The sequence below is a fragment of the Mus pahari genome, chromosome 20 (genome assembly GCF_900095145.1).
Source record: "Mus pahari chromosome 20, PAHARI_EIJ_v1.1, whole genome shotgun sequence".
Classification (NCBI taxonomy): Eukaryota; Metazoa; Chordata; class Mammalia; order Rodentia; family Muridae; genus Mus; species Mus pahari.
The window spans coordinates 15,248,815-15,275,813 of NC_034609.1; the positions used below are offsets into that span (position 1 = coordinate 15,248,815).

At 37.6% G+C, this 26,999-nt stretch overlaps 1 protein-coding gene across 1 annotated transcript in view; it reads left to right on the forward strand.

The window, feature by feature from the left end:
• Chd9 (chromodomain helicase DNA binding protein 9) overlaps positions 1 to 26,999 on the forward strand; it is a 219,952-nt gene that overhangs the window by 134,300 nt on the left and 58,653 nt on the right. Inside the window, exons 5-13 of the mRNA XM_029532736.1 lie at positions 6,326 to 6,437; positions 10,040 to 10,186; positions 10,770 to 10,838; positions 10,918 to 10,973; positions 12,296 to 12,413; positions 17,160 to 17,246; positions 17,955 to 18,092; positions 19,738 to 19,859; positions 23,377 to 23,620. Of these exons, the coding sequence (XP_029388596.1) occupies positions 6,326 to 6,437; positions 10,040 to 10,186; positions 10,770 to 10,838; positions 10,918 to 10,973; positions 12,296 to 12,413; positions 17,160 to 17,246; positions 17,955 to 18,092; positions 19,738 to 19,859; positions 23,377 to 23,620 (1,093 nt within the window). The remainder of the gene's footprint in view (positions 1 to 6,325; positions 6,438 to 10,039; positions 10,187 to 10,769; positions 10,839 to 10,917; positions 10,974 to 12,295; positions 12,414 to 17,159; positions 17,247 to 17,954; positions 18,093 to 19,737; positions 19,860 to 23,376; positions 23,621 to 26,999) is intronic.

A 26,999-nucleotide genomic window follows, 5' to 3' on the forward strand; every position in this document is an offset into this window, starting at 1 on the left:
TTAGATATTATTTACCTGTAAAAATCATTTTTACACAGCTAGTACTTTGAGAATCTTTTAAAATCTCTTGTATTTTGGAAAATGGCTAATATTACCACTAGATAATCATTTATAATTTAAAAAATGACAAAATGTCTGTTTTGCTTTGCCCCAGGTTTTTTGTAGCTTTGGTTGTTTGTTTGTTTGTCTTACATGTAGTTGTACCTGATCTGAAACTCACCATATAGCCCAAGCTGGTCTCACACTCACAGAGATCGGCTTGCCCTTTGCCTCCTAAGTGCTGACATTAAAGGTGTGCACCACCTCTCCTGGCTCACTATGGTTTCTAGAGACTCAGTAAATATGAGGCTGCTGCTAACATTGTATATTATTTTGTAGCAAATATGTTAGTTATGTTTGTTCTATGTATGTGAGCATGTGGACTACAGCACATATATGGAGGTTGAGAACAATTCGAGAGGTTCAGTCTGTCCTTCCACTGTGTGGCTCCCGGGGACTAAAGCCAGGTCGCTAGGCCTGTCAGCAAGTGGCCTTCATCCACTGAGCCATCTTGCTAGGACACATTTTTTTTTTTTTCAAATAAGTAGAAGTATACTTAATGATTAAAAAGTATCATAGATGCAAAATCAGTACTTTTTGTTTTTACTGCTGCAACAGAGAATTATGTTTTGTGCTCTATCACAGTGCACTGCGGTGCCATAGCTCAGTCACAGTGCACTGTAGTGTGGTGGCTCAGTCACAGAGCACTGCAGTCAGGTAGCTGGATCACTGTGTACTGCAGTGTGGTAGCTGTATCGTAGTGTAGTACAGTGAGGTAGCTGGATTACAGCGCACTGCAGCATGGTGGCTCAGTCACAGTGCACTGCAGTGTGGTAACTCACAGTGCACTGCAGTGAGATAGCTCAGTCACAGTGCACTGGAGTCCAGTGGCCTCGATCACAGTGTACTATAGTGAGGTAGTTCAGTCACAGTGCACGGCAGTGCAGTAGTTTGTCCACATCAGCACCATCTTGTGTATCAGTGCAAAGACCTTTTACATCAATATGCAGCAGTAGTACTTCAGCTGCTCTTTCATCTCTGTAATGTCACATGGTTTGTGACTAGATTAAATTTAGAGTTAACAACTTGAGAAAGACCAGTTTCCAGGGCTGGCAGGGAAGAGTAAATCTCACTGAGACCCCATATTCAAAGGGGAGGTAAAAGGACAGGAGCTAGGAGCTTCTCTTTTTATTAATTTTTTTATGTTCATTCTTTATTTGAGGGGAATTACAGTTGAATAATTTGAACTTTGTAAATATCGGATTTTTTTCAAGTCATCAAAATATAATAGTTAAGTGCCTCTTAAATATAGATGATATCTTCTGAAGCTAAAAGTAGTATGCACTCAACCAGTTTTTAAAATCTATTTGGAACGTTAAACATGATAGAAGTAGGAAAAAATCTCGTATGTAGTCCTCTATGAAAGGAAATTGGGACACGTTCCTGATTGGACAGAAAACATTCCATCTCCAAGGGAGAATACACAGTGTAACTGTAGCTTCATAGAATGAATTAGGTAGCGTTCCTTCTGTTTCTATTTTGTGGAATTGTTTGAAGAGTATTGGAATTAGGTCTTCTTTGAAGGTCTGATAGAATTCTGCACTGAACCCATCTGGTCCTGGGCTTTTTTTTTTTTTGAGTTGGGAGACTTTTAATGACTGCTTCTATTTCTTAAGGTTATGGGACTGTCTAGATGGTTTATCTGATCCTGATTTAACTTTGGTATTTGGTGTCTGTCTAGAAAATTGTGCATTTCATCCAGATTTTCCAGNTTTGTTTAATATAGGCTTTTGTAGTAGGATCTGATAATTTTTTTTGATTTCCTCAGATTCTGTTGTTGTATTTCCCTTTTCATTTTTGATTTTGTTTATTGGGATACTGTTTCTGTACCCTCTGGTTAGTCTGCTAAGGATTTATCTATCTTGTTGATTTTCTCAGAAAACTAGCTCCTGGTTTTGTTGATTCTTTGTATAGTTCTTTTTGTTTCTACTTGGTTGATTTTTTTCAGCCCGAGTTTGATTATTTCCTGCCATCTACTCCTCTTGAGTGTATTTGCTTCTTTTTGTTCTAGAGCTTTCAGGTGTGCTGTTAAGCTGCTAGTGTATGCTCTCTGCAGTTTATTTTTGGAGGCACTCAGAGCTATGAGTTTTTCTGTTAGCACTGCTTTTATTGTATCCCATAAGTTTGGGTATGTTGTACCTTCATTTTCATTAAATTCTAAAAAGTCTAATTTCTTTCTTTATTTCTTCCTTGATCAAGTTATCATTGAGTAGAGCATTGCTCAGCTTCCATGTGTATGTGTGTCTTCGGTTGTTTTTGTTGCTGTTGAAGACCATCCTTAGTCTGTGGTGATCTGATAGGGTGCATGGGATTATTTCAATCTTCTTGTATCTGTTGAGGCCTATNTTGTGACTGATTATATGGTCAGTTTTGGAAAAGGTACCCTGAGGTGCTGAGGAGAAGGTATATTCTTTTGTTTTAGGATGAACTGTTCTATAGATATCTGTTAAATCCATTTGGTACATAACTTGTTAATTTCAATGTGTCTCTGTTTAGTTTGTGTTTCCATGATCTGTCCATTGATGAGAGTGGGGTATTGAAGTCTGTCACTATTATTGTGTGAGGTGCAATGTATGCTTTGAGCTTTAGTAATGTTTCTTTCATGAATGTGTGTGCCCTTGCATTTGGAGCATAGATGCTCAGAATTGAGAGTTTTTCTTGGTAGATTTTTTTCCTTTGATGAGTATGAAGTGTCCTTCTTTATTATTTTTGATAACTTTGTCGAAAGTTGCTTTTATTCAATATTAGAATGGTTACTCCATCTTGTTTCTTGGGACCATTTGCTTGGATTTTTTTTTTCCACCACTTTATTTTACTGTAGTGTCTGTCTTTGACACTGAGGTGAGTTTCCTGTATGCAGCAAAATGCTAGGTCCTGTTTATGTATCCAGTCTGTTAGTCTATGTCTTTTTATTGGGGAATTGAGTCCATTGATGTTAAGAGAAATTAAGGAATAGTGATTGATGCTTCCTGTTATTTTTTATGTTACTTTTATGTTTGTGTGGCCATCTTCTTTTGGGTTTGATGAAAGATTGCTTTCTTGCTTTTTCTAGGGTGTAATTTCTCTCCTTGTGTTGGCGTTTTCCATCTATTATCCTTTGTAGGGATGGATTTGTAGAAAAATATTCTGTAAATTTGGTTTTGTCATGGAATACTTTGGTTTCTTCATCTATGGTAATTGAGAGTTTTGCTAGGTATAGTAGCCTGGGCTGGCATTTGTATTCTCTTAGGGTCTCTATGACATCTTTCCAGGATCTTCTAGCTTTCATAGTCTCTGGTGAGAAGTCTGGTGTAATTCTAATAGGCCTACCTTTATATGTTACTTGGCCTTTTTCCCTTACTGCTTTTAATATTCTTTCTTTGTTTCGTGAATTTGGTGTTTTGACTATTATGTGATGGGAGGAGTTTCTTTTCTGGTCCAATCTATTTGAAGTAGTTCTGTATGCTTCTTATATGTTTATGGGTCTCTCTCTCTCTCTCTTAGGTTAGGGAAGTTTTCTTCTATAATTTTGTTGAAAATATTCATTTACTGGCCCTTTAAGTTGGGAATCTTTACTCTCTTCTATAAGCATTATTCTTAGATTTACTCTTCTCATTTTGTCTTGGATTTCCTGGATGTTTGTGGTTAGGAGCTTTTTGCATTTTGCATTTTCTTTGACTGTTGTGTCAATGTTGTTTATGGTATCTTCTGCCCCTGAGATTCTCTCTTCTATCTCTTATATTCTGGTGGTGATGCTTGCATCTATGACTCCTGATCTCTTTCCTAGGTTTTCTATCTCCAGGGTAGTCTCCCTTTGTGATTTCTTTGTTTCTACTTCCATTTTTAGATTCTAGATGATTTTGTTCAATTCCTTATCCTGTTTGGTTGTGTTTTCCTGTAATTCTCTAAGGGATTTTTGTGTTTCCTTTTTAAGGTCTTCTAGCTGTTTACCTATGCTCTCCTGTACTTCTTTAAGGGAGTTATTATGTCCTTCTTAAAGTCCTCTATCATCATCATGAGATGTGATTTTAAATCAGAGTCTTGCTTTTCTGGTGTGTTGGGGTATCCAGGGATCACTGTGGTGGGAGCACTGGGTTTTGATAATGCCAAGTAGCCTTGGTTTCTGTTGCTTACGTTCTTGTGCTTGCCTCTCTCCATCTGGTTATGTCTGGTGTTAGCTGGTCTTGCTGTCTCTGACTGTGACTTGTCCCTCCTGCAAGCCTGTGTGTCAGTACTCCTGGGAGACAGAATTTATGTATGGGGAGCAGTGTCACAGGGTCAGCACTAGGGTGCAGATAGAAACTGAAAGGATCCTGACCCCAGCTGTTCCTTGGTTCCTGTGTCCTTATGGCTCAAGGCAGGTCCCTCTTGGGCCAGGAATTTGAGTAGAAGTGGTGGTCTTACTTGTGCTTATAGGTGTGTCAGCACTCCTAGGAGAACAGCTCTCTCCCAACAGTATCTGGCTATGGAGTGCTGTGNTACAGGATCAGCTCCAAGTTTTATTTTTTTTTTTAAGTCTTTTTTAGACTTATTTTATATGTATGAGTGTCTTGCTTGCCACTAGATTGTTTTCTCATGTTTCTGAGGTTTTCGTCCATAGGCACTGACTTTCTTCCTGTGAACCAGTAAAAGGGCAGAAAAATCATGGCTGTCAGCATGAGCGGGGAGGAAGTTACTACTCATTTTATGTCAGCTGGGAAGTCGATGGAGAGGATGTGTCCAGAGTTTAAATGTCCCTTCCACAGGAATCATAATAGTGCCATCAGCTGAGGCCCAAGCCTTTACCATTAGCACTTGGTAATTTTTTTTGTAGAAAATTTAGTATTCAAATTATGAAACATATATTGTCACTTATTTGTTAACCGCAAGGGAGGTAACTGTTATACTATCTCTGTCTTGGAGGCTGAGACATGAGGCTATAGTAGTTAGGGCTTCTATTGCTGAGACAAAACACCAAGACCAAAAAGCAAGTTAGAGAGGAAAGAGTTATTTAACATATACTTCCACAATACTGTTCTTTATTGAAGGAAGTCAAGACAAGAACTCAAACAGGGCAGGATCCTGGAGGCAGGCGCTGATACAGAAGCCATGAAGGGTGCTGCTTACTGGCTTGCTCTTCATGGCTTCCTCAGCCTGCTTCTTTTAGGATCCAAGACCATGAGACCCTCAGATGGTCCCATCCACCATGTGCTGTGCCCTTCCCCATTGACCACTAACAGAGGAAATGTTATACAGATATATCTCATGAATGCCTTTCCTCAACTAAGGCTCCTTGCTTTCTGATGACTCTAGCTTGTATCACATTGACATACAAAGCTAGTCAGTACAAAGAATGGGTAAGAGAGATGAGGCAACTTGCTCAATGTTGAGGGTATAATTCTTTGAATCTGTCATTTTTTTTTTCATGCTCATAACTTCCAAAATTGGCTAAAAAAAACCCAAATTGTTAAGGATTTGGATCTATTTGATGTACTACTTATGAAAACATTGGAAGAGTTTTTAATTTTGGAAATAGAGATATCCCATTTTTGCTGGTTAGTAACATGATTATGATTAATAAGGTACTTTAATAATGGCACTGTTGAGACAGATAATGAAATCTAGAATTCCTGTACTTACCTCTGAAGCAAACAGACTTTTAGTTTAGAGATGTGTGTTTGACATGTGTGTAATATTAAATGTAAAACCAGAAAGTTATACTGACACATACTATAAGAATTATATAAACAGTATTTCTTATTTCTAGGTGCATATGGTGACGGTCCAGTAAGCACTGACATAAAACTAAGGTGTTAATAAATGACTGGCTGTCAGATCGTCTCCAGTACAGAAGATGCTATGGGGGTTAGAAGAGTTAGAGGGTTTTAAGGAGTAGCGTCATCACGTGCCACGAGCACTTGTAGTCGGCAGGATACAAAGGAAAGTCCCTGTCTCTGAATCTGGATAATAATAAACTATTTGTACTGCTCAATAATTGTATGACTGAAAATTTTTTCCATGAAAAGTACATTCAGAGCCTAAGAAGCAAGAAGCAAGCAATAATAGGACTCGACTCTTCCCTGTGCTGCAGGCTGCAACCAGTCTATTAGAAGAGTTCATATTTTGAAAATGTCTATATGGATTTCAGGATAATTAACGTATTTGGCTAGACATGTACACTATAAAATTATGTTTTCTCATGGCAATCTTAACCTATCAAATAGAAAATGCAGAGTTCTGAATCTTTATTTCTTTCCTCTTGAAACAGCAAGCTCATCATTACATTGGGTAAGAAACACAAGAGAAGGAACGAGTCTTCGGATGAGCTGTCCGATGCAGAGCAGAGGTCCCAGCACATGTTCAAAGAGCAGCACTCTCAAGTGAGTACTTGCTTCTATCCTGAGAACGAGACACTGCTAGAAATTATTTAGGGAGCAAAATGTTGCCTCATGGATATTTACGCTCTACTTGAGTGATAAAAGTACAATTTATTATATAGCAAATACGGTAGGATAGCATTATTCCAAAAGTTTTCTAGGATATTACCATATAATATTAGATGTGGGAATTTTACCTGCCCTCCTTAAGCCCCTCATTTTTCAGTAGTGGAACTGAAACTCTGAGAGGTCAAATAACAACACAGAGTCCTAGGTGGCTTTTAACATGAAGCACCATCCAGTGCTATCTTGGACTTAACAGAGTGCTTTCAGTGCAATAGATGGTCAAGGTTATTAATTTTAAAAACCATACAAATTGCAGAACAAATGAATTGACTCATTCTTAGAGTCAGTACTTTTTGTCTGCTTATGTTGAAAAAAGATAACCTATGATACTAAAAATCCCAACAGACATAAATATTGTACATTTTGCCTTTAAAAAATAGATGTATACTCAAAATAATCTTATGGGGAAATATATATACATAATCTACTATAGTGAAGGTCATAATAATTCAGGCCACCCTCTGCTTTCTAATGTTTAAAATACTACTGTAGGCCGTAGGGGTGGTGGCAATTGTTGAATTATGGGGCCAGAAAGCCCCTGAATGGCCTTTCTTCTTCCTTATGCAGCTTCTTATCCAATGGGAGAGTAGTGGCTCAAGGCTCCTGGGCTGCTGCAAGAGTTGAGGTAAGGGCAGTGACCGAAGCTCCTAATATCACATGGCCTGGCCTTTCTTCATATGCTATCCATAACTTAGGTAAACCTATACTTAACTTACTCAATATCACAATTTTTACTTTAATTTTCACTAGAAAAATGCTGGCCATTTTTCCATTTTGTAATTTGCCGAACAGTGCAACAGTAGTATAGCTCTTTGTAAACATATTTTCCTTTTTTCACTATAGTGATAGGTTGCTTTGATAAGTGTGTTGCTTGAACAACAACAACAACAAAGTATTTCTAATAAGTATAAATCTCTACTACGGTGTATCTAACTATCGTTTTAGACATGAGAGAAACGTCCACATAGCTTTCACTGACAGCAGTGTTTGTCAAGATGGACTCCTAAAGCCAAATTAGATTTTAGAGACAGAGAAATGTATAAGTGTGAATATGATGTTTAATTTTATGCCTTTAATCTTGATAAAGAGTGCTTTCATAGGTAGATTATATTTGGAGGCCTACATGTTTTTATAAATACCCCTGCAGGAGATTAAAAATAGTTATGGAAAACTAGTTTTGTCATAACAAAGTATTAGTCACTTAAAACCATAACTCAGTGCTGTTTTTACTCATAGTGCAGTGAGCTGGTCTCCCTTTCATAGGGGAGGATATAAGCCTGAAATAAACCAGCAGAGAGAACATGCTGCTGTTTAAAAAATAATGGAGAAAGCCAGAAAAAAAGCATATTTCCAATTACGTGGATGTCAGATGAGATTATCTGCAGTCTTCTATCCACAGACTTTCACGTCAGTTATTTAGGCTGTTAAACTCTTCCCAGGATGAAAGAACAGTTGATAATAAGTAGCCCTCGTTCTGTCTTGTGAAGTTATGCATTTTTGTGAGTATTGAGGAAATTTTTACACCACATATTTACGGTTTACTAAAGATAAGTGGGCATTTCAGGGTACCAATAAGAGGCCAAAGTAACCAGAAAGGAAGCTATAAGATAACTGAAAATATATCTTGGAATCGTATAAAAAATATATTGTATGACTCTCAAATTTAATTATTTAGAAATCATGCATAATGAAACTTAAGTAATACATATTATTTTATTATGGTAAAAGTCAAGTTGAGTGCAAATTAAAACAATGTAGAACATTAAGATCTAAATGATGGTTGTAATAGAATTCTAAGCATATATTTAACCTACGTATATTCACAGAACTTGTCCTTTAGGGAACAATAAATGTTTCATTTAATTTTCAAATTATTATGTGAAAAAGGTAGATTTCTTATAGTCTTTTTTATTATGATTATATATGGTTATTATGGCAGATGCAGAGGCGGGCAGATCTCTTGAGTTTGAGGCCAGCCTGAGTTCCAGGACACCTAGGGCTACACAGAGAAATTCTGGCTCCTAACAGACAAGCAAACAAAAACTTAAATGCATTTTTGTCCAACAAAATGGCTGAAAGTTGTTGCTCAGTTGTAGAGATCAAACCTAGACCCCTTCCTCCACCAATAGAACAAGTATAAGCAGTCGGTAACCCATCCTAACAAAGACATGGGATTTGGGATTTGGCCCTCCATATATTGCCTTTCTCGCTTGCAATATTGCTCAGCTCATAAAACAAATGAAGCATGGTCATAAAGGCACAACCACTGCAGCCTTAGTACAGTAACAACTTGGTGCCTCATTGCTACACAGATTCATCTGGTTCTGTTACAGCTGGGTTTGTTATGGTTGTGAATATAATGAAAAAGCTTCCACTTAGGTAATACTGCAGGAACCATAGGTAGAACATATGGGCTGCTTTCTAAGACCACTTCTGGGGAATGCTAGGAAATTGAGCAGGAAAAGCAAGAAGAGTTGAATTCATGCAGTAACTGCTATTAGTCAGTAGAAATCCTTCTGCCTCGAATGGAAGTACAAGTACCTTTAAGTGCTTATGTATTCTGAAACCAACCTAAGCTTTGTTTTGTTTTGTTTTTTCTTTTTTCTTTCTTTCTTTCTTTCTTTCTTTCTTTCTTTCTTTTTTTTTTTTTTTTTTTTTTTTTTTTTTTTTTGTGAAAACATCAAAAATTGTGATTAGGGAGGTAGGTAAAGCCACATACATTTGGTTCTGATTTAAAGTTAGACTATTAAAAAGACCTGTTACTGTAAGTAATACCTTTAAAAGGCTCTAGTTTTATGGTTTTTGTCCTTTTCTTTTTTAACATTAAGGAAACTATTAATATTAGTGAACCACTTTATTATTTCATCTAGATTTAATTAAACAGAATCATTTTATATAGTTATTCTAAAAGATTTCATATTATTTCTATCTTAAAGATTTTTACATACTCTAGAGAACATTTAATTTTCTCTGCATTTATTCCCCAAATAACCATTTGATGTAACGTTTAGGCTTGGGACCAATGTGTGAAACTATATATAGTTTAAAATGTGTATTGCCTAGGGAGTAAATCAATAGCTAAATAAGATAACCCTTCATTTTCATAATTGTTTCTAAAGAAAACTCATCCAGCAATAAAGGTATTACTAATAAAATATTGCATTTCCAAGCTGTGAACTAGTTCAAAACAGAAGCAGGTCTTTTTAGCCTTAATTTATAAAGAAAAATAAATAAAGGTGTCACTCAGCTCTCATATTTGAAATTGGGGCTTGTGAAACTTTGGGGGGGTTGTGAACTCATGGCCACGAGCATGCTACAGCCTTTACTCAGAAAACCAGGAGAGACCAGAATGGGATATACTTTCAAAGATTTTTTTTTTTCCCTAAGACATCACCAACATAAAGGGTAATATTCTTTAAATCCCCGCTAAATATTTTAAAAATAAATTATATAAATCAGATCCTTGTGATTCATTACAGAAAAGAAGATCAAATCGACAAATTAAGAGGAAAAAATATGCAGAAGATGCAGAAGGAAAGCAATCTGAAGAAGAAGTGAAAGGCAGTCTGAGAGTGAAGAGGAACTCGGCTCCTCCACCCGGAGAGCAGCCTCTGCAGCTGTTTGTGGTAAGCCTGAGACAGCAACCAGTAACTCAAGCGCCTTGTTTCCTGGGCTGCCTTGTCTAACTTAGCACCACAGGGTCTCTATTTCTACTTTTACTTTTTCTCTTATGCACCGTGAGCCAAACATTTAGCCAGTGTCAGTTTGATTTGAAACCTCAGGCAAATATCTTATATAGCTCGATGCTCCTGTTGGCCGCAAAAGCAGTCATAGTGGAGGTTTTGAGATGAAGGAGCGCAGCCGGGCGTGGTGGCGCATGCCTTTAGTCCCAGCACTTGGGAGGCAGAGGCAGGCGGATTTCTGAGTTCGAGGCCAACCTGGTCTACAAAGTGAGATCCAGGACAGCCAAGGCTATACAGAGAAACCCTGTCTCGAAAAACCAAAAAAAAGAAAGAGAGAGAGAGAGAGATGAAGGAGCGCAGCATGGTTAGTAGCTGCCATGCAGATGATGTCAGGGTCAGTGAGGTTAAGACTGTTTTTTCATTCCTGACATTTCACATAGTGCTCAATGTGAATGCACTCTTGTTTGTTAAATGACAACTTTTTTGAGAATATAGTCCATCATAGATTTTTCCCTCTTTCTTCTAGGAAAATCCAAGTGAAGAAGATGCTGCAATTGTAGACAAAATACTAGCTTGTAGGATTGTAAAAAAGGAAGTAAGTAATAGTACATTATACCTTAAATGTTGTATTTTGTGTCCTGCTTGAATCACAGTTATTAATTTTAATTTTTTAGGTATCACCTGGAGTTATGCTTGATGTAGAAGAATTTTTTGTAAAGTACAAAAATTAGTAAGTATTTAAGTTAAAAATTATGGTATAACATGATGTTTAGTTAAATATAAATTATTTAACTTTGTAAGTATATTGAGTTACAATTAATGTACTTTCATTTTTTAAAAAAATTTATTATATCTAAGTACACTGTAGCTGTCTTCAGACACCCCATAAAAGGGCATCAGATCTCATTACAGATGGTTGTGACCTACTATGTGGTTGCTGGGATTTGAACTCAGGACCTCCAGAAGAGTAGTCAGTGCTCTTAAGCACTGAGCCATCTCTCCAGCCATATATTTTCATTTTATCTACATTTTAATAAAAATTTGTATTATTTGTAATTGCAAGAACTCAATCATTAAAAAGTAAACAAACAAACAAAAAGTTGTAGTTGAAAAATTTTATTGCCAGGCAACGGTGGCACACACTTTTAATCCCAGCACTTGGGAGGTAGAGGCAGGTGGATTTCTAAGTTCGAAGCCAGCCTGGTCTACAAAGCGAGTTCCAGGACAGCCAGGGCTACACAGAGAAACCCTGTCTCAAAAAAAAAAAAAAAAAAGAAAAAGAGAGAGAGAGAGAGAAAAAGAAAGAAAGGAAGGAAGGAAGGAAGGAAGGAAGGAAGGAAGAAAGAAAGAAAGAAAGAAAGAAAGAAAGAAAGAAAGAAAGAAAGAAAAGAAGGAAGAGAAAAGAAAGAAAAAAAGAAGGAAAGAAAACCTCTCATGTTAAGATTGAATATTTGAAATTATATGAACATGCAAGAATATTATAAAATATGATTTATAAATTATAGGTACTTATCCCCTTTCTGTTTCGAGTTCTTCAGGTGTTATATGTTTATACACAACAATTGATCTTTCGGTTGCTGTGTCAGATGTATTCATTGATGACTTCACTTTAAGGTGTTCCATTTTTACCTTGCTTAAATCAGTGGAGTGACCAGTTGTGAGGAAATGTATTCCTTTTGTATAGGTTCCAGCTTTTCTTCATACATTCATTAACTCTCTCAAAGAAAATTGTGTGGGTTTTAATGCACATAACTTTGATCGTGAAAAAAAATCAATATAATAAAAAATAAGTCATGTTGTAGAAATAGCTTCCAGACAGCTTATCAAACCATGGAGACAAACCATGACTCCTCAGCTACAATTTATTTAGCATTCCGGGATCAAAATGGCAGTTTTAGAAGTCTTATGAAATCTATTGAAATTGAATGAAGTGACTACCTATACGTAAAATGAAAGCTAATATTTCTGTATTGGATAATTTAATAAAAAATACATTTGGACAAACATAGTTTTCTGTATCATTCTAATGCATTATTTTTCTATAACTTCCAGCTCTTATCTCCACTGTGAGTGGGCCACAGAACAGCAGCTTTTGAAAGATAAAAGGATCCAGCAGAAAATCAAGCGATTCAAGCTGAGACAAGCACAGAGGGCACATTTTTTGGCAGATGTAAGGAAAAAAACTTAACCAGATTTGGTATTATTCATTGAGATTTTAAGGACGGTGCTAGGAATGTGGTTCCGTGGTAGAATATTTGCATAGCATACACAAATCCCTGAGTTCTAATCTCAGAAAGAGAGAGCAAAATACTACTTTTCTACATTACTAATGTTAATACTTAATAACAAGTGTTATCAAGGGGTCGCTCTACTTATTTAACTAAGGTAAATTCAAAGCCTTAAAGTCAATTCATCAATGTATACATCTGGCATAGCAACTGAAAAAAAAATTGTTGTATATAAACATAACACCCAAAGAGGTCAAAACAGGAAGGGGATAAGTACCTATAATTTATAAAATCATATAGTATTTTTCTCTCTCCTAATTACCTTGACAACTCCGGAAATAAGAGTTCTAATAGGTGGCACAGTGGTGCATGTGTTTAATCTTCGGAAGCAGTGACAGTCTCTGTGAGTGGTGGCCAGCCTAGTCTCCATAACGGGCTAGCCATGGCTGTCTAGTGGATGCCTGTCTTTTAAAAGATAGTACAAAGGTACTGGTAATTCAGTGGCAGTTAATGCTTATGATTTTGAAGTAGCTTGTGTTTTGTTGATTATAGATGAATGTGGATCTGTCTGTTAATATCACAAGGTATTTTTCAGTGTTGTTCAGGTAATGGAAATAGCAAATAAGTGGGAAACATCATTTTTAGAATATGCAACATATCCCATATTTGTCATGAACCTTGGTGTAAGTGTATAGCTTTGAAAGGGTTTCTTCATGGCTAGGCCTCACTGAGTGGCTTCGCGCCCGTCTCCGATTTCTTCCTGTCCCTTTGATGTACTTATTTTTGGTCAGGCTTCACTATGTTGCCCCAGCTAGCCTGGAGCTCACTCATAACTCACTGGATTATGAGTAGATCAGGATAGCCTTGACCTTGGTGTGGTCACCCTGCCCATTTGCATACCACTACCTTGTAGTTTGGGATTTTTTTTCTTTTTTAAGTTTGTTTCAGTTTAAACTTTTACTTGAATAAGATAGTTATTAAAATATCATAACAAATTTTCACATTTTAACTAGATTTTTTTTCATATTTACCCTATTTACTTTAATTCTAGCCATTGTCTCAACTTTTTTTTTTTGTTTTTGTTTTTGTTTTTGTTTTTTTGTTTTTCAAGACAGGGTTTCTCTGTATAGCTCTGGCTGTCCTGGAACTCACTTTGTAGACCAGGCTGGCCTCGAACTCAGAAACCCGCCTGCCTCTGCCTCCTGAGTGCTGGGATTAAAGGCGTGAGCCACCACACCCGGCTTGTCTCAACTTTTTAAATATCATACTTGTAATTTTTTTAACACATATTTATAGTACTTGGTCTCTTACATAACCATAGTACAATTATTATTTTATCAATAGGCCTTATTTGTTTTTCAGAAATCATTGCACCAGAATTTTTATAGCAGAAATGTTCAATGTTGTATTTACTTTTAGTTGTTATGTTTCCTTTAATTTTGGCCTGTTTTTCCATCTTGGACTCTTTTCCATATTTTTCTTTCTTCTTTTTGTTGTTTGTTTGTTTTTCTTTTTTTTTTTAAACTTTTTTTTTTTAAAGATTTATTTATTTATTATATGTAAGTACACTGTAGCTGTCTTCAGATACTCCAGAAGAGGGCGTCAGATCTTGTTACGGATGGTTATGAGCCACCATGTGGTTGCTGGGATTTGAACTCTGGACCTTTGGAAGAACAGTCAGGTGTTCTTACACACTGAGCCATCTCACCAGCCCTGTTTGTTTGTTTTTCAAGACAGAGTTTCTTTATGTACCCCTGGCTGTCCTGGAACTCACTTTGTAGACCAGGTTGTGCCTGCCTCTGCCTCCTGAGTGCTGGAATCAAAGGTGTGCCACCACACTCAGTTATTCTTGATTTGTAAACGCCAGGGCAATGACTGCTCTTCCTTCTTCGTGGATCATATTCACTGTGTGTGAGCTCCAGTAGGCGGCTTGATCAGTGGTGAAAGTTGGTGCCTGTCACATCTGTCCTGTGTAGTCCTGGCTGACTTGGCACTTGCTTTGTAGACCAGGCAGGCCACGCACATGTCTTGACTTCACCGTCGAGGGTTCTGGAGTTCATGTTAGCCCCTGCACCTAGGTAAATCACTCTTATTTGCAATCATTAAAATTATGTAACAGTTGGTTACTCTGAAGACACGTAACACTTAAGGTGCTGGGAGTTCTTCCTGTTCCTCCAGCATCTCTGACTTGTCAAGTTGGAAGTTCCACTGACTGCCTGTCTTATGAGTACTAGAGTATCACTGCAGTTTTTACAAAGATATTTTTTCTCACCTGACTCAGTTATATCATAAATAAGACCTATTTGATTTTTTTCTTTTAATCACTGAAATTTCTTTTTATCATTGAACTGCATTTGACAAAGATTGCGTGGACTTTGTGTCCACAATTTGATTTTTAGTTACATGTAAACATCATGAACCATGTCAAATGGATCCATCCATCATCAAGAAATAGTTACCATCTCTTCATTTCATTCTGAGAATGCCAATGTTGGGTTATGCACATTGTTATCAGGTAAATCCAATATCAAGGGTGGTGTGGTATTCAGTTAAGACATGGCACACAGCACACGCCTGAGAGGCAGCTAAAGCTAAGCTGCCTGCGGAGAGCAGGCTTTCAGAGATGTGTAGGATTTGCTCAAGCAGGTGAAAAAAGCAGCAGTCTAGTCAGCAGAGAGAAGCTGAGGGTAAAATTATGAAGCTGTGACAGGATACAGGGTGCTTCATGGTCTCCGGAAATATTGTGTTGTCCTCTGGAGCATGCAATCTGGGGTAAGGTTGTATTACACTTCAGGAAATGATGCTTCTCAAAAAAGGAGAATTCTGTTCTTCCTCGAAAACAAATATGGACTTCACCCACAAGTAGGAAGAGTGAGGGAAGGACTTCAAGCAAGGGGGCAATCCATGAAATTTGTCCTTGAGAAAGATTAAGAACATTGGGGACAATAAAAAACACTATTTTAAGAAATCAAGGCAGTAGGTCGGGGACTCCATAGAAGGGATTGTGGCATTGATATCCACCTCAGGGGCTGGAGAGATGGCTCATCTATTAAGAGCACTCGTTGTTCATGCAGAAGATCCAGGTTTGGTCCTGGAACCCACATGATTTCACAACTGTCCTTAACTCAAGTTTCTGGGATCCAACCCCCTCCTCTGTACCTGCAGACACCAGGCGTGCACATAGTGCATGTAAATATAATAAGTATATGCAGGCAAAAGACTCAGACATACAAAGGACAATCAGTAAATCTTTAAAGGATTTATATAAGTGACACTGGTCCTAATTTAAATTAGCTTTTAAGGAGAGACTATACCCATGTGATGGTGGCACACGCCTTTAGTCCCAGCACTCAGGAGGCAGAGTCATGGGGATCTCTGAGTTTGAAGCCAGCCTGGTCTACAGAGAAAGTTCCAGGACAACCAGGGCTACACAGGGAAATCCTGTCTCCAAAAATAAATAAATAGAAAGCAAAAGGAGAGACTGATGGAAATGCATGCAGTTCAGTGGTAGAGTGTGTGTACTGCATGTCTCTGGCACCACATACACATATAGTGAATTTATATAAAACCCAACACATTGGCACATAACAGTAATATCTGTTATTTAGTGAAGATCATGAGTTTAAACTCAGTTTGGGCAATATAGTAAAAACCAGTTTATACATAATCCATGTACATGTGTATATATACACACACACACACACACACACACACATATGCAGTCTCACACAGAATGTACAAATTGCTGATTTATTGATTGATTGACTTTTAATCTTTATTTATTTATTTTATGAGCATTGGTGTTTTGCCTGTATGTCTGTGTGAGGGTGTTAAATCCCCTAGAACTGGAGTTACCAACAGTTGCGAGCAGTCATGTGGGTGCTGGGAATTGAACTCAGTACCTCTGGAAGAGCAGACAGTGCCCTTAACCACTGAGCCATCTCTCCAGCTCCCTATTTTGTTTTTTTGAGACAGGTTTCTCTGTGTAGTCCTGGCTGTCCTGGAACTCTCTAACTGGACCAAGCTGGCCTTGAACTGAGAGATCCATCTACCTTACCCCACCCCAAAAGGAATAGGATAAAAGGCATGTACCACTATGCCTGGCTCCAAATTGCCGATTTATTAGGTATCACAGGGTGAAGGAAGGAAAAGAAATCTCACATCACTTCTGTTTTGGTAACTTAGTGTGGAACAGAGAGAGTGAGGTGTTTCCATTTATCCAATTAGAGAAGGTAGAAAACTCAGAGGTGGGAGAGAAAGCAAGTGCACGTGAGTGTGAAGCACCTACGTTGTTAGCTGGTGCTCAGCTAGACAAGTGCATATGAAGACAAGACCATGCATGAAGGTGACGAGCATGATCAAGATGGCAGCATGTGGAGTCAGTGGTCTTCATGTCTAACTACCATACAGAGTTGCAAAGGCAGGATGCACAGGCTGTGTTTAGAGCTGTGAACAAATCTGCTCGAGTAGGTGACCTATCAGGGAGACAGTACTTTAAGTCCTCTTAGTTTGTTTGTACTACTTACAACATGGTGGTTCATAATATCCTTTATAGCTTTTGGAAATAACATTGGAAGAATTTTGTATTTTGTAAATGTGATTGCAGTTAACAGATGTATTTGTTTTTATTTATGTCTTTCCATTTTTTTGTCAGATAAGATACCATGAAATTTGCTTTTTAATTTTAGATGGAAGAAGAACCCTTTAACCCTGACTACGTTGAAGTAGACAGAATATTGGAAGTTTCTTTTTGTGAAGATAAGGATACTGGTGAGGTAATTACTTAGTAAAATTAGTCTCTAAGGGGATGGAGTTCAATTCCCAGCACCCATGTGGCAGCTGTGGCTCCCACTGTCTGTAACTCCAGGTTCAGGGGATCTAACACTGTCTTCTGGCCACCGAGGGCACCAGGCACACACATGGTACACAGACATTCCTGTAGACAAAAATGTACATTAAAATAAATAAAAATTGGGGAGAAATGGTTCTAAGGCATGAAGATAAGACGTAGGCAAGATCACTGGATGCTCTCGCAGTGGACCCTGATTCCATTCCCAGAACCCGCATAGCAGCCACTAGGATCTGTAGCTCAAGTTATAGGGAGCAAATATTTTTTTTTCTAAGAAATGCCTTAAAATTTCTAAGTATTCAAACCTAGTACACTTGTAAAAACAAAACAAAACAAACCCCCAAATTTAAGGCCTAAGCCTCATTTTGGAAGGCTGGGTCAGTTCTCAGTACATTTGGTGCCTCAGTGCTGCCTGCCTCCAGTGACAAGGCATCTGGCACCTCTTCTGACACCTGGAGGCCCCTGCTGGCATGCACGTGGTACACATATGCACATGCATGCACCCAAACATACACAGAAAAGCTTTTAAAAAACGGTTCACTTGTTTTTATTTTCAAGTTATTTTATAAACATTTTCTAATTAAACTGTTTACTTCTTTCCAAGTGGCAAAATGAAAAACAATTTCTTTTTTAGTCTGTTATTTACTACTTGGTAAAGTGGTGCTCACTGCCATATGAAGATAGCACCTGGGAATTAAAGGAAGATGTAGATCTTGCAAAAATTGAAGAGTTCGAACAACTGCAAGCTTCACGGCCTGACACAAGACACTTGGTGAGAGCCCTTCATAAACAACTCTTAAGGTCTTAGTACTTTGAATTTAAGGTTATCTAAAGTCTTTGTGTTTGTAGCATATATGGATTCACAACCAAGGCTTTTTTCATCTAAGCATGCACACTTATTTCTTAGATACACAGCCCTAACTTTAAGTTAATATAGTCCTTGGTGTATAACTGATACAGTACTCTTTTAAATTGCTGCATAATATCCCATGTAAGTAATTTACCTTTTCTATATTGACACATAGTCCTGTTTTTTCTATTATATATAATGCTTCACTAAACATTAAGTCCTTCCTTGCATAGTTTTTGAGAGATTAGAAATGTAATTTATCTGAGTAACTGTATACTTAAGATTTCATTAAGCATCTCTTTACAACCCCACTCTCATTGTTCACTCTCCAGTCAACAATTCACCCTGACCGGGTGGTGTGGCACCTTTACTCTCAGCATTTGGAAGGCAAGTAGATCTCTGAATTCAGGGACAGCCTGGCCTACAGAATGACTGCCCAAACAGACAGGGCCACACAGAGAAACCCTGTCTTGAAAAACAAACAAAATGAAACGAACCTCCCAGTTCTCCCTGTCTGAGGTTGTCTCCTGTTGTCTCTCTCAGATCATTCATATAAATTTTACTCTCAATTCCCTCTCTACCATTCCTAAATCTCCATTATATAAAAAATTCAAACCAAGCCTATTTTTTCTCTAAGCAAGTTATTACTCATAAGTATACAATTCATGTTTCCATACTAGCTTTATTTCCTCTTAGGAACTTAAAATGCTTTTATTGTATGGATTACATAGATTAACTGTGCAGTTTCTGTATTATAAATACTGGAGCTAAGGCTGGACTAATGCGTACATTGCCTGTATTATGAAAATAGAATTCTACTCAGGAGCCATCCACATTATTCTCCTGCAGTCTGCATTCTTCCTCACTCTGCTCATACACGAGGTAGTTGAGGTACTATGTGCGCCGGTTGGCAGTGCAGCCTTGGGAGGGAGCCCTTACTGACTTTCCTAGGCCTTGGAAGCAGTCACAGAACTGTCTGTAGGCCAGCTAGTCAACATTCTGTGATTCCCATCGGGATGGCATTTTTCTTTTCCTTGCTTGATGATACGTCCTTGAGGCTTGCAATGCAGTGTTGATAATAGTTTTTGTTACAAAAGAACATTCTCTGTTTTTCAGGAGCCTTTTTCTATACCTACTAAAATTCTCTTTATTTCCTTTTGTTTTTGTAATCTGATTTATTTAAAACTTTAAGCCTGCGTGACTATTCCTTGTAAAAACCCTACTTATAATGTGTCCCTTTTTAAACTTTGTCCATGTAGTGAAAACTCTGCTAAGAACATTTAAATACCTGTGCATGAAGAAGACCGGCGTGTGGCTCCTTTTCGTGTCCTAGCGCCTGGTTTAGCACCAGGGCTTCACAGAATGAGTTGCATTGTGAGCCTTACTGTTACATTCTCTGGAGGAGTTTAAGCAGAATTAACTTGATTTTAAATATTAGGTAAAATTTCATCACGTACTGTGTGCTTCAGCTTCTAGGTTCTTTTAGAAGCAAGGTTGCTTGCCAGGAGTAGTTGTGTGGAAGATACGCATCTGAAACGCACCATTCTCTTTATTTTTTTTCACAAAGGATCGTCCTCCTGCTAATATGTGGAAGAAAATAGAGCAATCCAGGGAATATAAAAATGGCAATCAACTCAGGGAATATCAACTAGAAGGACTCAACTGGCTCTTGTTCAATTGGTATAATAGGTATGAAGTATATTGTAAGAAAAGACTTTACTATAGTCACTTTTTGTATATTCCAAAATATGTTAATTAAAATTGATACTTACATTGTCTACTGTTAGTGCCAGGAAGTCTTTATTATTTAAAATGATAATACCTCAGGAAAATAATGTGAATTATAATTTTGGATGTCGGTTTTACCTTTGCTTCCTGTAAGTATCTATCACTCACATGCTTGTTATTAACAGTTAATTTTGTAATAACTTTCTTGTAGTTCCAAAATACTCACTGTGTTTTAGCTTTTCAACAGGCAATTTATGTCAAGGTTTATATCTGTTGATCAGTATGTTAACACCTTTGAAATTAGGTAGAATGTTAATATTTAATGTAAATTTCAAATGACATAGACTATAAGTAGATAATTAATTGAACATAAAATTATGGGAACATAACAATAATTTCCTTTGGCTGTTGTTCATTTTTAAGTTGTTCAAAATGCTTTATATAACATATCTCAAGTAGTTTATTGAGGTAAAAATATAATTTCACAGCAGTTAAATGGTACCATAAATGAGATTGAATATAAATACAATAGTATGTACAACTATCAAATGAAATGCTACTACTAGACACGGTAGCAAGAATTTAGTGATACTCCTTTTGAAAATCCATCTTTTTGCTGTTTTAATTCTCAAATCACTCTTCTGAGTTGTTATGCTGAGTTATGAGGCTTAATTAGGAGGGGTGAGAATGGCCTGCTAGCCGTGCCGTGTTCTCTGACTCGTTCTTGATAATTAATCACTATCTCCTTCAAGGGAATCACCCAGGTAGAATAATACACTTTAGAAATTGTCTTCTCTCATTAGTACCCTTTGCAGGTTTTATATTACCTGGTTTGCAATTTCTCCGTTTTCCTCTCACCTTTCCATAACCCTGTCCAGGTCTCTGTATGACTGCTTCATAAAGAATCCAGAGACAGTAGGCTTAGCATTCTCAAATGCATGCCCGCCTTCATGCCTGCTTCTCCTAGCAATTCTCCAGATCCATAGCACTAACCTCATGTCACAACCACAGTCAAACCATGCTGCCTTAGCTCTACAAGTCTGTGTCCAGTCTTGGGCCAGCTCTCCTCTTTTATTCCTTCAGGCCATGCTGGAAGACTCCTTAGTCTAAATCTATGAACAATTTGGGTATTTATTTTTAAAAGTGAAATAGAAAAGTATAAGTCTTTTGACTCCACTTTTCCTTCTAACTTCCTCAGGCCCCTTTTGTAACTTCCCTGCAAAACTTGAGCTCCCCACCCTCTCCCTGATCCCTGTTTTCTTTTTAGTCTCAGATTTCTGTTGTGTGTTCACTCTTTAGCCTATGTTGGTATAGAACTCACTGTTTAGACCAGGCTAGCCTCAAACTCATGGCAGTCCCTTCATGTTGGTCTCATCGGGATTACAGGCATGCATCTCTCTATCCAGCTTTGGACTTTGTTTCCGTTGCTTTTCTGAAGTTCTTGTTTTCCAGTTAATGGCATATTCTTAGCCTTAATGGAATAGTCTTTGCATTCAATTCATCTCTCGTGCATTGAACATATACAGATTGCTATTTCTTCCTTTAAACTCTCTTTCCATTTCTTTTTTTTTTTTTAAAGATTTATTTATTTATTATATGTAAGTATACTGTAGCTGTCTTCAGACACTCCCGAAGAGATCTTGTTACGGATGGTTGTGAGCCACCATGTGGTTGCTGGGATTTGAACTCCGGACCTTCGGAAGAGCAGTCGGGTGATCTTACCCACTGAGCCATCTCACCAGCCCCTCTCTTTCCATTTCTATTCCCAACCCCTTCTACAGCAGGACTCTCTCCAATCTTTATAGCATCTCTGTGATCAGGACTTCCAGTGCTGCTTGCTTCTCTTCTGTATTTAACTCTTTCTTTTTCCTCTTGCCCTAGATTTTATCTTTAATTCATTTGTTAGATTCTGTATTTTTTTTCTTAGCCATCTCAGCAACCTGCTCACTCTCCATTTAAACTAGTCAATATTTTTATGACTCCATAACTTTATTCTTAAGCCTTGAATTATGGTTCCATATTTATTTTTGTCTTTAGCTGCCTGAGTATGTGATTCAAAAGTTTCTTTAAATACATCATAGATTTAAAACTATCCTTACTTTCTATTTTCAACATATCAAACTTTTTCTTTCCAGTATTAGCCATATGGTTAATAACACAATTCATTTACTTAGCCAAATTAAAGTCTGGCTGTTACCCCATACATGTAATTGGTGACCAGGGCAAGTCATCATAACTCTGGCATGCTCTGCTGTCTTAACAGCTTCTTTAGTGCCTGTGCCCAACCTTCCTCCCCTGTATTACTATACCACCTTTCCAGTGAGTGCCTCAATTTCTACTCGCTCATTCTTTGCTTTCTACCTATCATAGCACTGAAGTAAAACTTACAACACCACACTAGTCTCATCATAATTTTATATGATTTTTTTAGTGCCTTTGTGTAACAGAATGATGTTCAGTCTCTGAATTACCTCACTGATCTCTTCCCTTCTTTCCTTTAAGCAACTTTTGGTCCCCTAGTGTGTGTGTGTGTGTGTGTGTGTGTGTGTGTGTGTGTGTGTGTATGAATATGAATATGAAATATATTGACCTGAAGCTTCTCTTTGTTCTAGTCAGTTTATTATTCTTATTATTATTACTTAGATTTATTTATTATATGTAAGTACACTGTAGCTTTCTTTAGACATCCCAGAAGAGGTCATCAGATCTCATTACGAATGGTTGTGAGCCACCATGTGGTTGCTGGGATTTGAACTCAGGACTTTCAGAAGAGCAGTCAGTGCTCTTAACCGCTGAGTCATCTCTCCAGCTCCCGAGTTTATTATTTATTATTATATTCCTCTGGTTTTCCATAAGAACATTTACTGTTTATTCTTCACTGATCACATAACAAAATCATCTGTGGAATTTATTTTTTAAAAAAATGTAATTCCTTAGATCTCATACACTGGATCAGAATGTATCATGCAAAGACCTAGTTATCTGGTAATTTGGGTTCCTGTTCTTCTCCTACAAAGCCACAGGTGAATGCTGGAAGTCCGTTCTACAGTGGCACACTGCAGGACTCCTTATTTACGTCTTGGCATGTCTGCGTCTCTAATGGACACACGCCCCTGGACGGCGGAGAACATGCTTTGTTTCTTTTGTATCTTCTCACACTGTCCTGAGATAATGGGAGGGATTTAATAAATGCTTCCTGAATATTCGACATTCCTTATTCTTGCCTTTTCACTCTTAAAATCAGACACTTACAAGGCAGTATCTTCACTTGAAGCTATAAAAATCTTTAGTGTTCCTTTACTGGATTATAGTAAAGTTATCATTTGAGCTTACTCTGCATTTCAACAACTTTTTATGTTTTTATAAATGGAAATATTTTCATTAGATCTTTGCTTATTTATAGATATTTATATCTTTTAAAACAGTAGTATTCTGAAAAGCCCGATGTATGTATGGATAATATATTTATTTATTTCAGACGAAACTGCATTTTAGCAGATGAAATGGGTCTTGGCAAAACCATTCAGTCGATTACATTCCTCTACGAAATCCTGCTGACGGGTATAAGAGGACCTTTCCTGATTATTGCACCGCTTTCTACCATTGCAAACTGGGAAAGAGAATTCCGAACATGGACTGATATTAATGTTGTCGTTTATCACGGGAGCCTGATTAGCAGACAGATGATACAGCAATATGAGATGTACTTCAGGGACTCTCAGGTGTGCTATTACTGATTTTGTTTCCTTTTGTAAAAGAATATGACTGAATGCGACTGTGTTACGTGTCAACAATTTGCAATTTTGATAGAGATTTTAATTACATACTTGAGGCTCATTTGTATTTATATTGTGCTAAGATTTAGTAGCTGAAAAGCAGCAACTAGAGTCAGCTTCATCTTTCTAGTTTACTATAGCACAGAATATTGATTTATAAAAATGTGTAAGCTTAGTATAGTTTATGGTTCCTAACTAAATTTTATTTATTTTATTTTATTTTATTTTTTTCTCAGACAGGGTTTCTCTGTATAGCCCTGGCTATCCTGGAACTCACTTTGTAGACCAGGCTGACCTTGAACTTAGAAATCTGCCTGCCTCTGCCTCCCTAGTGCTGGGATTAAAGACCTGCACCACCATTGCCTGGCTTATTTTTATTTTCTAACTTCTCTTAAATATCTATTATTTCTTGATATAACTGTCTTTGCATCATCTTGGTCCTGCACTATTCTCTTTCAACATTGACTCCTCAGTGACTAGGAAGACAGTAAATGCTTACTAATGTGAACCTAAGGCTCTCTTTCATGGTCAGTGTCTTTTGATTTTAGTGTTGTTTGTTTTTCTCTTTGGCTTGTGGGCTGGCAGGAGCAGATCCACAGTAAAGCCTCTGCGTAGCATGATTACCTCATGATTCCCTAAGAGATACAGAGACAGAGAGAGACAGAGACACGGACAGAACAAACTGGAAAAACGTAAAACTCCAAGTTGTAGTCTTGAATGAAAAAAAAAAAGACTTTTTTTCAGAAATAAAAGCAAAATCAGTAAACACAATCCAGGCAGCATTATACTGTTAAGTTGCAGCAGGTTTATTGTCTAGCTGGCCACCTCAGTAGCTCCTAAATATCCTTTCTTTCATTTATTGCTTTGTCTTTAAAAAAAAAAAAAATGAGTGCAATATGGCGTTGTGATGACAGCAGAACTCCACACAAGAAGACAGCGGGCATGGACTTGTGCTCTTGCATCCAGTGTAACTGATTCTTTTGTAATAGTTCCTGCTAAGGATGAGTGTGCAACCGTGTCTGTTTGTGTGACATCACTTCCCCCTCTGTTCCCAAAGCTGACAGTGTTGCCTGTGTATGAAATTGAGCTTATGCACCACCATCCAGTTCCCCACCATAGAGAAAACTACCACCTTTGCACCTTTATGGTCATTATGGCAACTTGAATTCTAGCTTGATTCCCTGTATATTGCTTCCTATCAAACATTTGCAGAATTGTAAAGTTCTATGGTATCATAAACATAATTATGTAACTTTTTTTTTTTTTAAAAGCTAAAAGTCTTGCTGTATAGCCCAGGCTGTCCTTAAACTCCTGCGAATCTTCCCACTTTAGCATCCACGTACTGGGATTACAGCTGTGTGCTCCCATGCTGAGTGTCTGAATTAACTTTTTATCGAAATCTCAAGTAAAATTATGAGATCTTAAGAGTTTTTTTGTCTAAGCTGTAACCTTAATGTAATACTATAGTTTAGTATAAATGATAGTTTGAAGCCAAGAGATTCTTGATACATAATAAACTGAATGTTATATATTAAATATTATATTTTATGAGTAATGTTAAGGTTTCTAACATCTTAGCTACAGAATTTTAATTTCAAGATGACTGAAAATGAACAAAATATTTCTGTACTATAAAGTAAATACAGATACAACTTTCAAAGTTAAGTCTTACAATATATTTTAATCAGTTAGTTGGATATTTCCTCCTGTGTTTTCAAGTTATTCCATAGCTTAAGAATTAAAGTAGTAGCAACCCTTGCTGTTTTTTTAACTCAGGAAAGAGTACCTTAAAGAAAGAATATCCATAAACAATTTCTTTTAAGCAATTTATATATATTCTTTTACTTAATCTTTATAATAACAACCTTGAAAAATAGATTTTATTGAATTAACTTTGTACTTGAGTGAAATGGGTCATAACGAAACTTATGTAGATCACAGTAAAAAAGCAGAGCAAAACCATTATGAATCAGGCCCAAGAGCCCTGGTTATAACTGAAATCCTGCTTGCAAAGCCTCGAAATGAGTTTGTGCTGTGTACCCACAGTAACAATGTTCTACTAGAGCTGCTCTGTAGCTCAGTGCACAGTGAAAAGACAATATGTGATCATCTAAAAACAATCCAAAGACACAATTTTTCTCAACCTTTCCGTCTTTTAATAGCTAGGGTTTGTGCCTGCCTCACTTGCACTTAGGGTTATTAGCTTCTTAACTTCGGTGCTACTTTATCTCATTCCTTCCTCTAAACTTCCACTATAGCTGTCCCGTCTCCTCAGCCTCTCTTCCTCTCATCCTCTTTCATTCATAAGCATGACCTTAAATTACTTACACGCTGACAGAAACTCCCCAAAACCATATCAACTCTAAATTCTTTCCTAAATTTCAGCGTCCTATAAAATGCCTAGTTAATGTCTCCAGTTATCTCAGCCTTAGCATTGACAGGACAGCGATCCTTAGCTTCCTAGTGTTAGTGAGCAGCCTCTGACAGTCCCACGCCAAAGCTCTGGAGTAGTGGTTCCCAGCCTTCCCAACATTCCTCATACTGTGACCCCAACCATAAAGTTATTTTGTTGTTACTTCATAATTGTCATTTTGCAACTGTTGTAAATACCTAATATGCAAAGATATCTAATATGCAACCCCTGTAGGGGTTACAACCCAACAGGTTCAGAGCCACTGCTCTTGAGTAAAGTCTGAGTCTTCTCCATATCTCGTTCCACACCTATAACTTACGAAACCTGTTGCTGTTGCAACCACCATGTGGTTGCTGGGAATTGAACTCAGGACCTCTGGAAGAGCAGTTGGTGCTCTTAACCACTGAGCCATCTCTCCAGCTCCCACAGTCAGAGATTCTTAACCTTATCCCATCCCCTTACTAGCTTCTTGTTTGGAGTAAGATCTTACAGTCAGTTTCCAGATCCTTGGGTGCCTGGCCTACTCCCTCAGCCTTCTTCCCCGATGGCAGCTTCTCTGTCCTTGATGTCCTCTGCATGCTATGGAGCATCCCTTAGGCCCTTGATGCTACTTTTGCCTGGGGTGCATTCTTCCAGATATACAGATATCAGCACAGATCTTTGCTTGTGTGTCACCTCGCAGCACACTCTCCTTGTTGTCCTTTGGAAGACCACAGTGATGTCACCGGACACATTGCTTTCTTACTAGCGTTGTCCTATAGTAGGAGCATGAGCATTTAGGTCCCACTTGGATAATACTTTGTTTTACTTTCCTTTATATCTCCAGCAACTAGAATAAGAACGGTACATAGATAGTCAATACTGAATACATTATTTACACGGCTTTTATGATACTCATTATTTGCTTGCTTT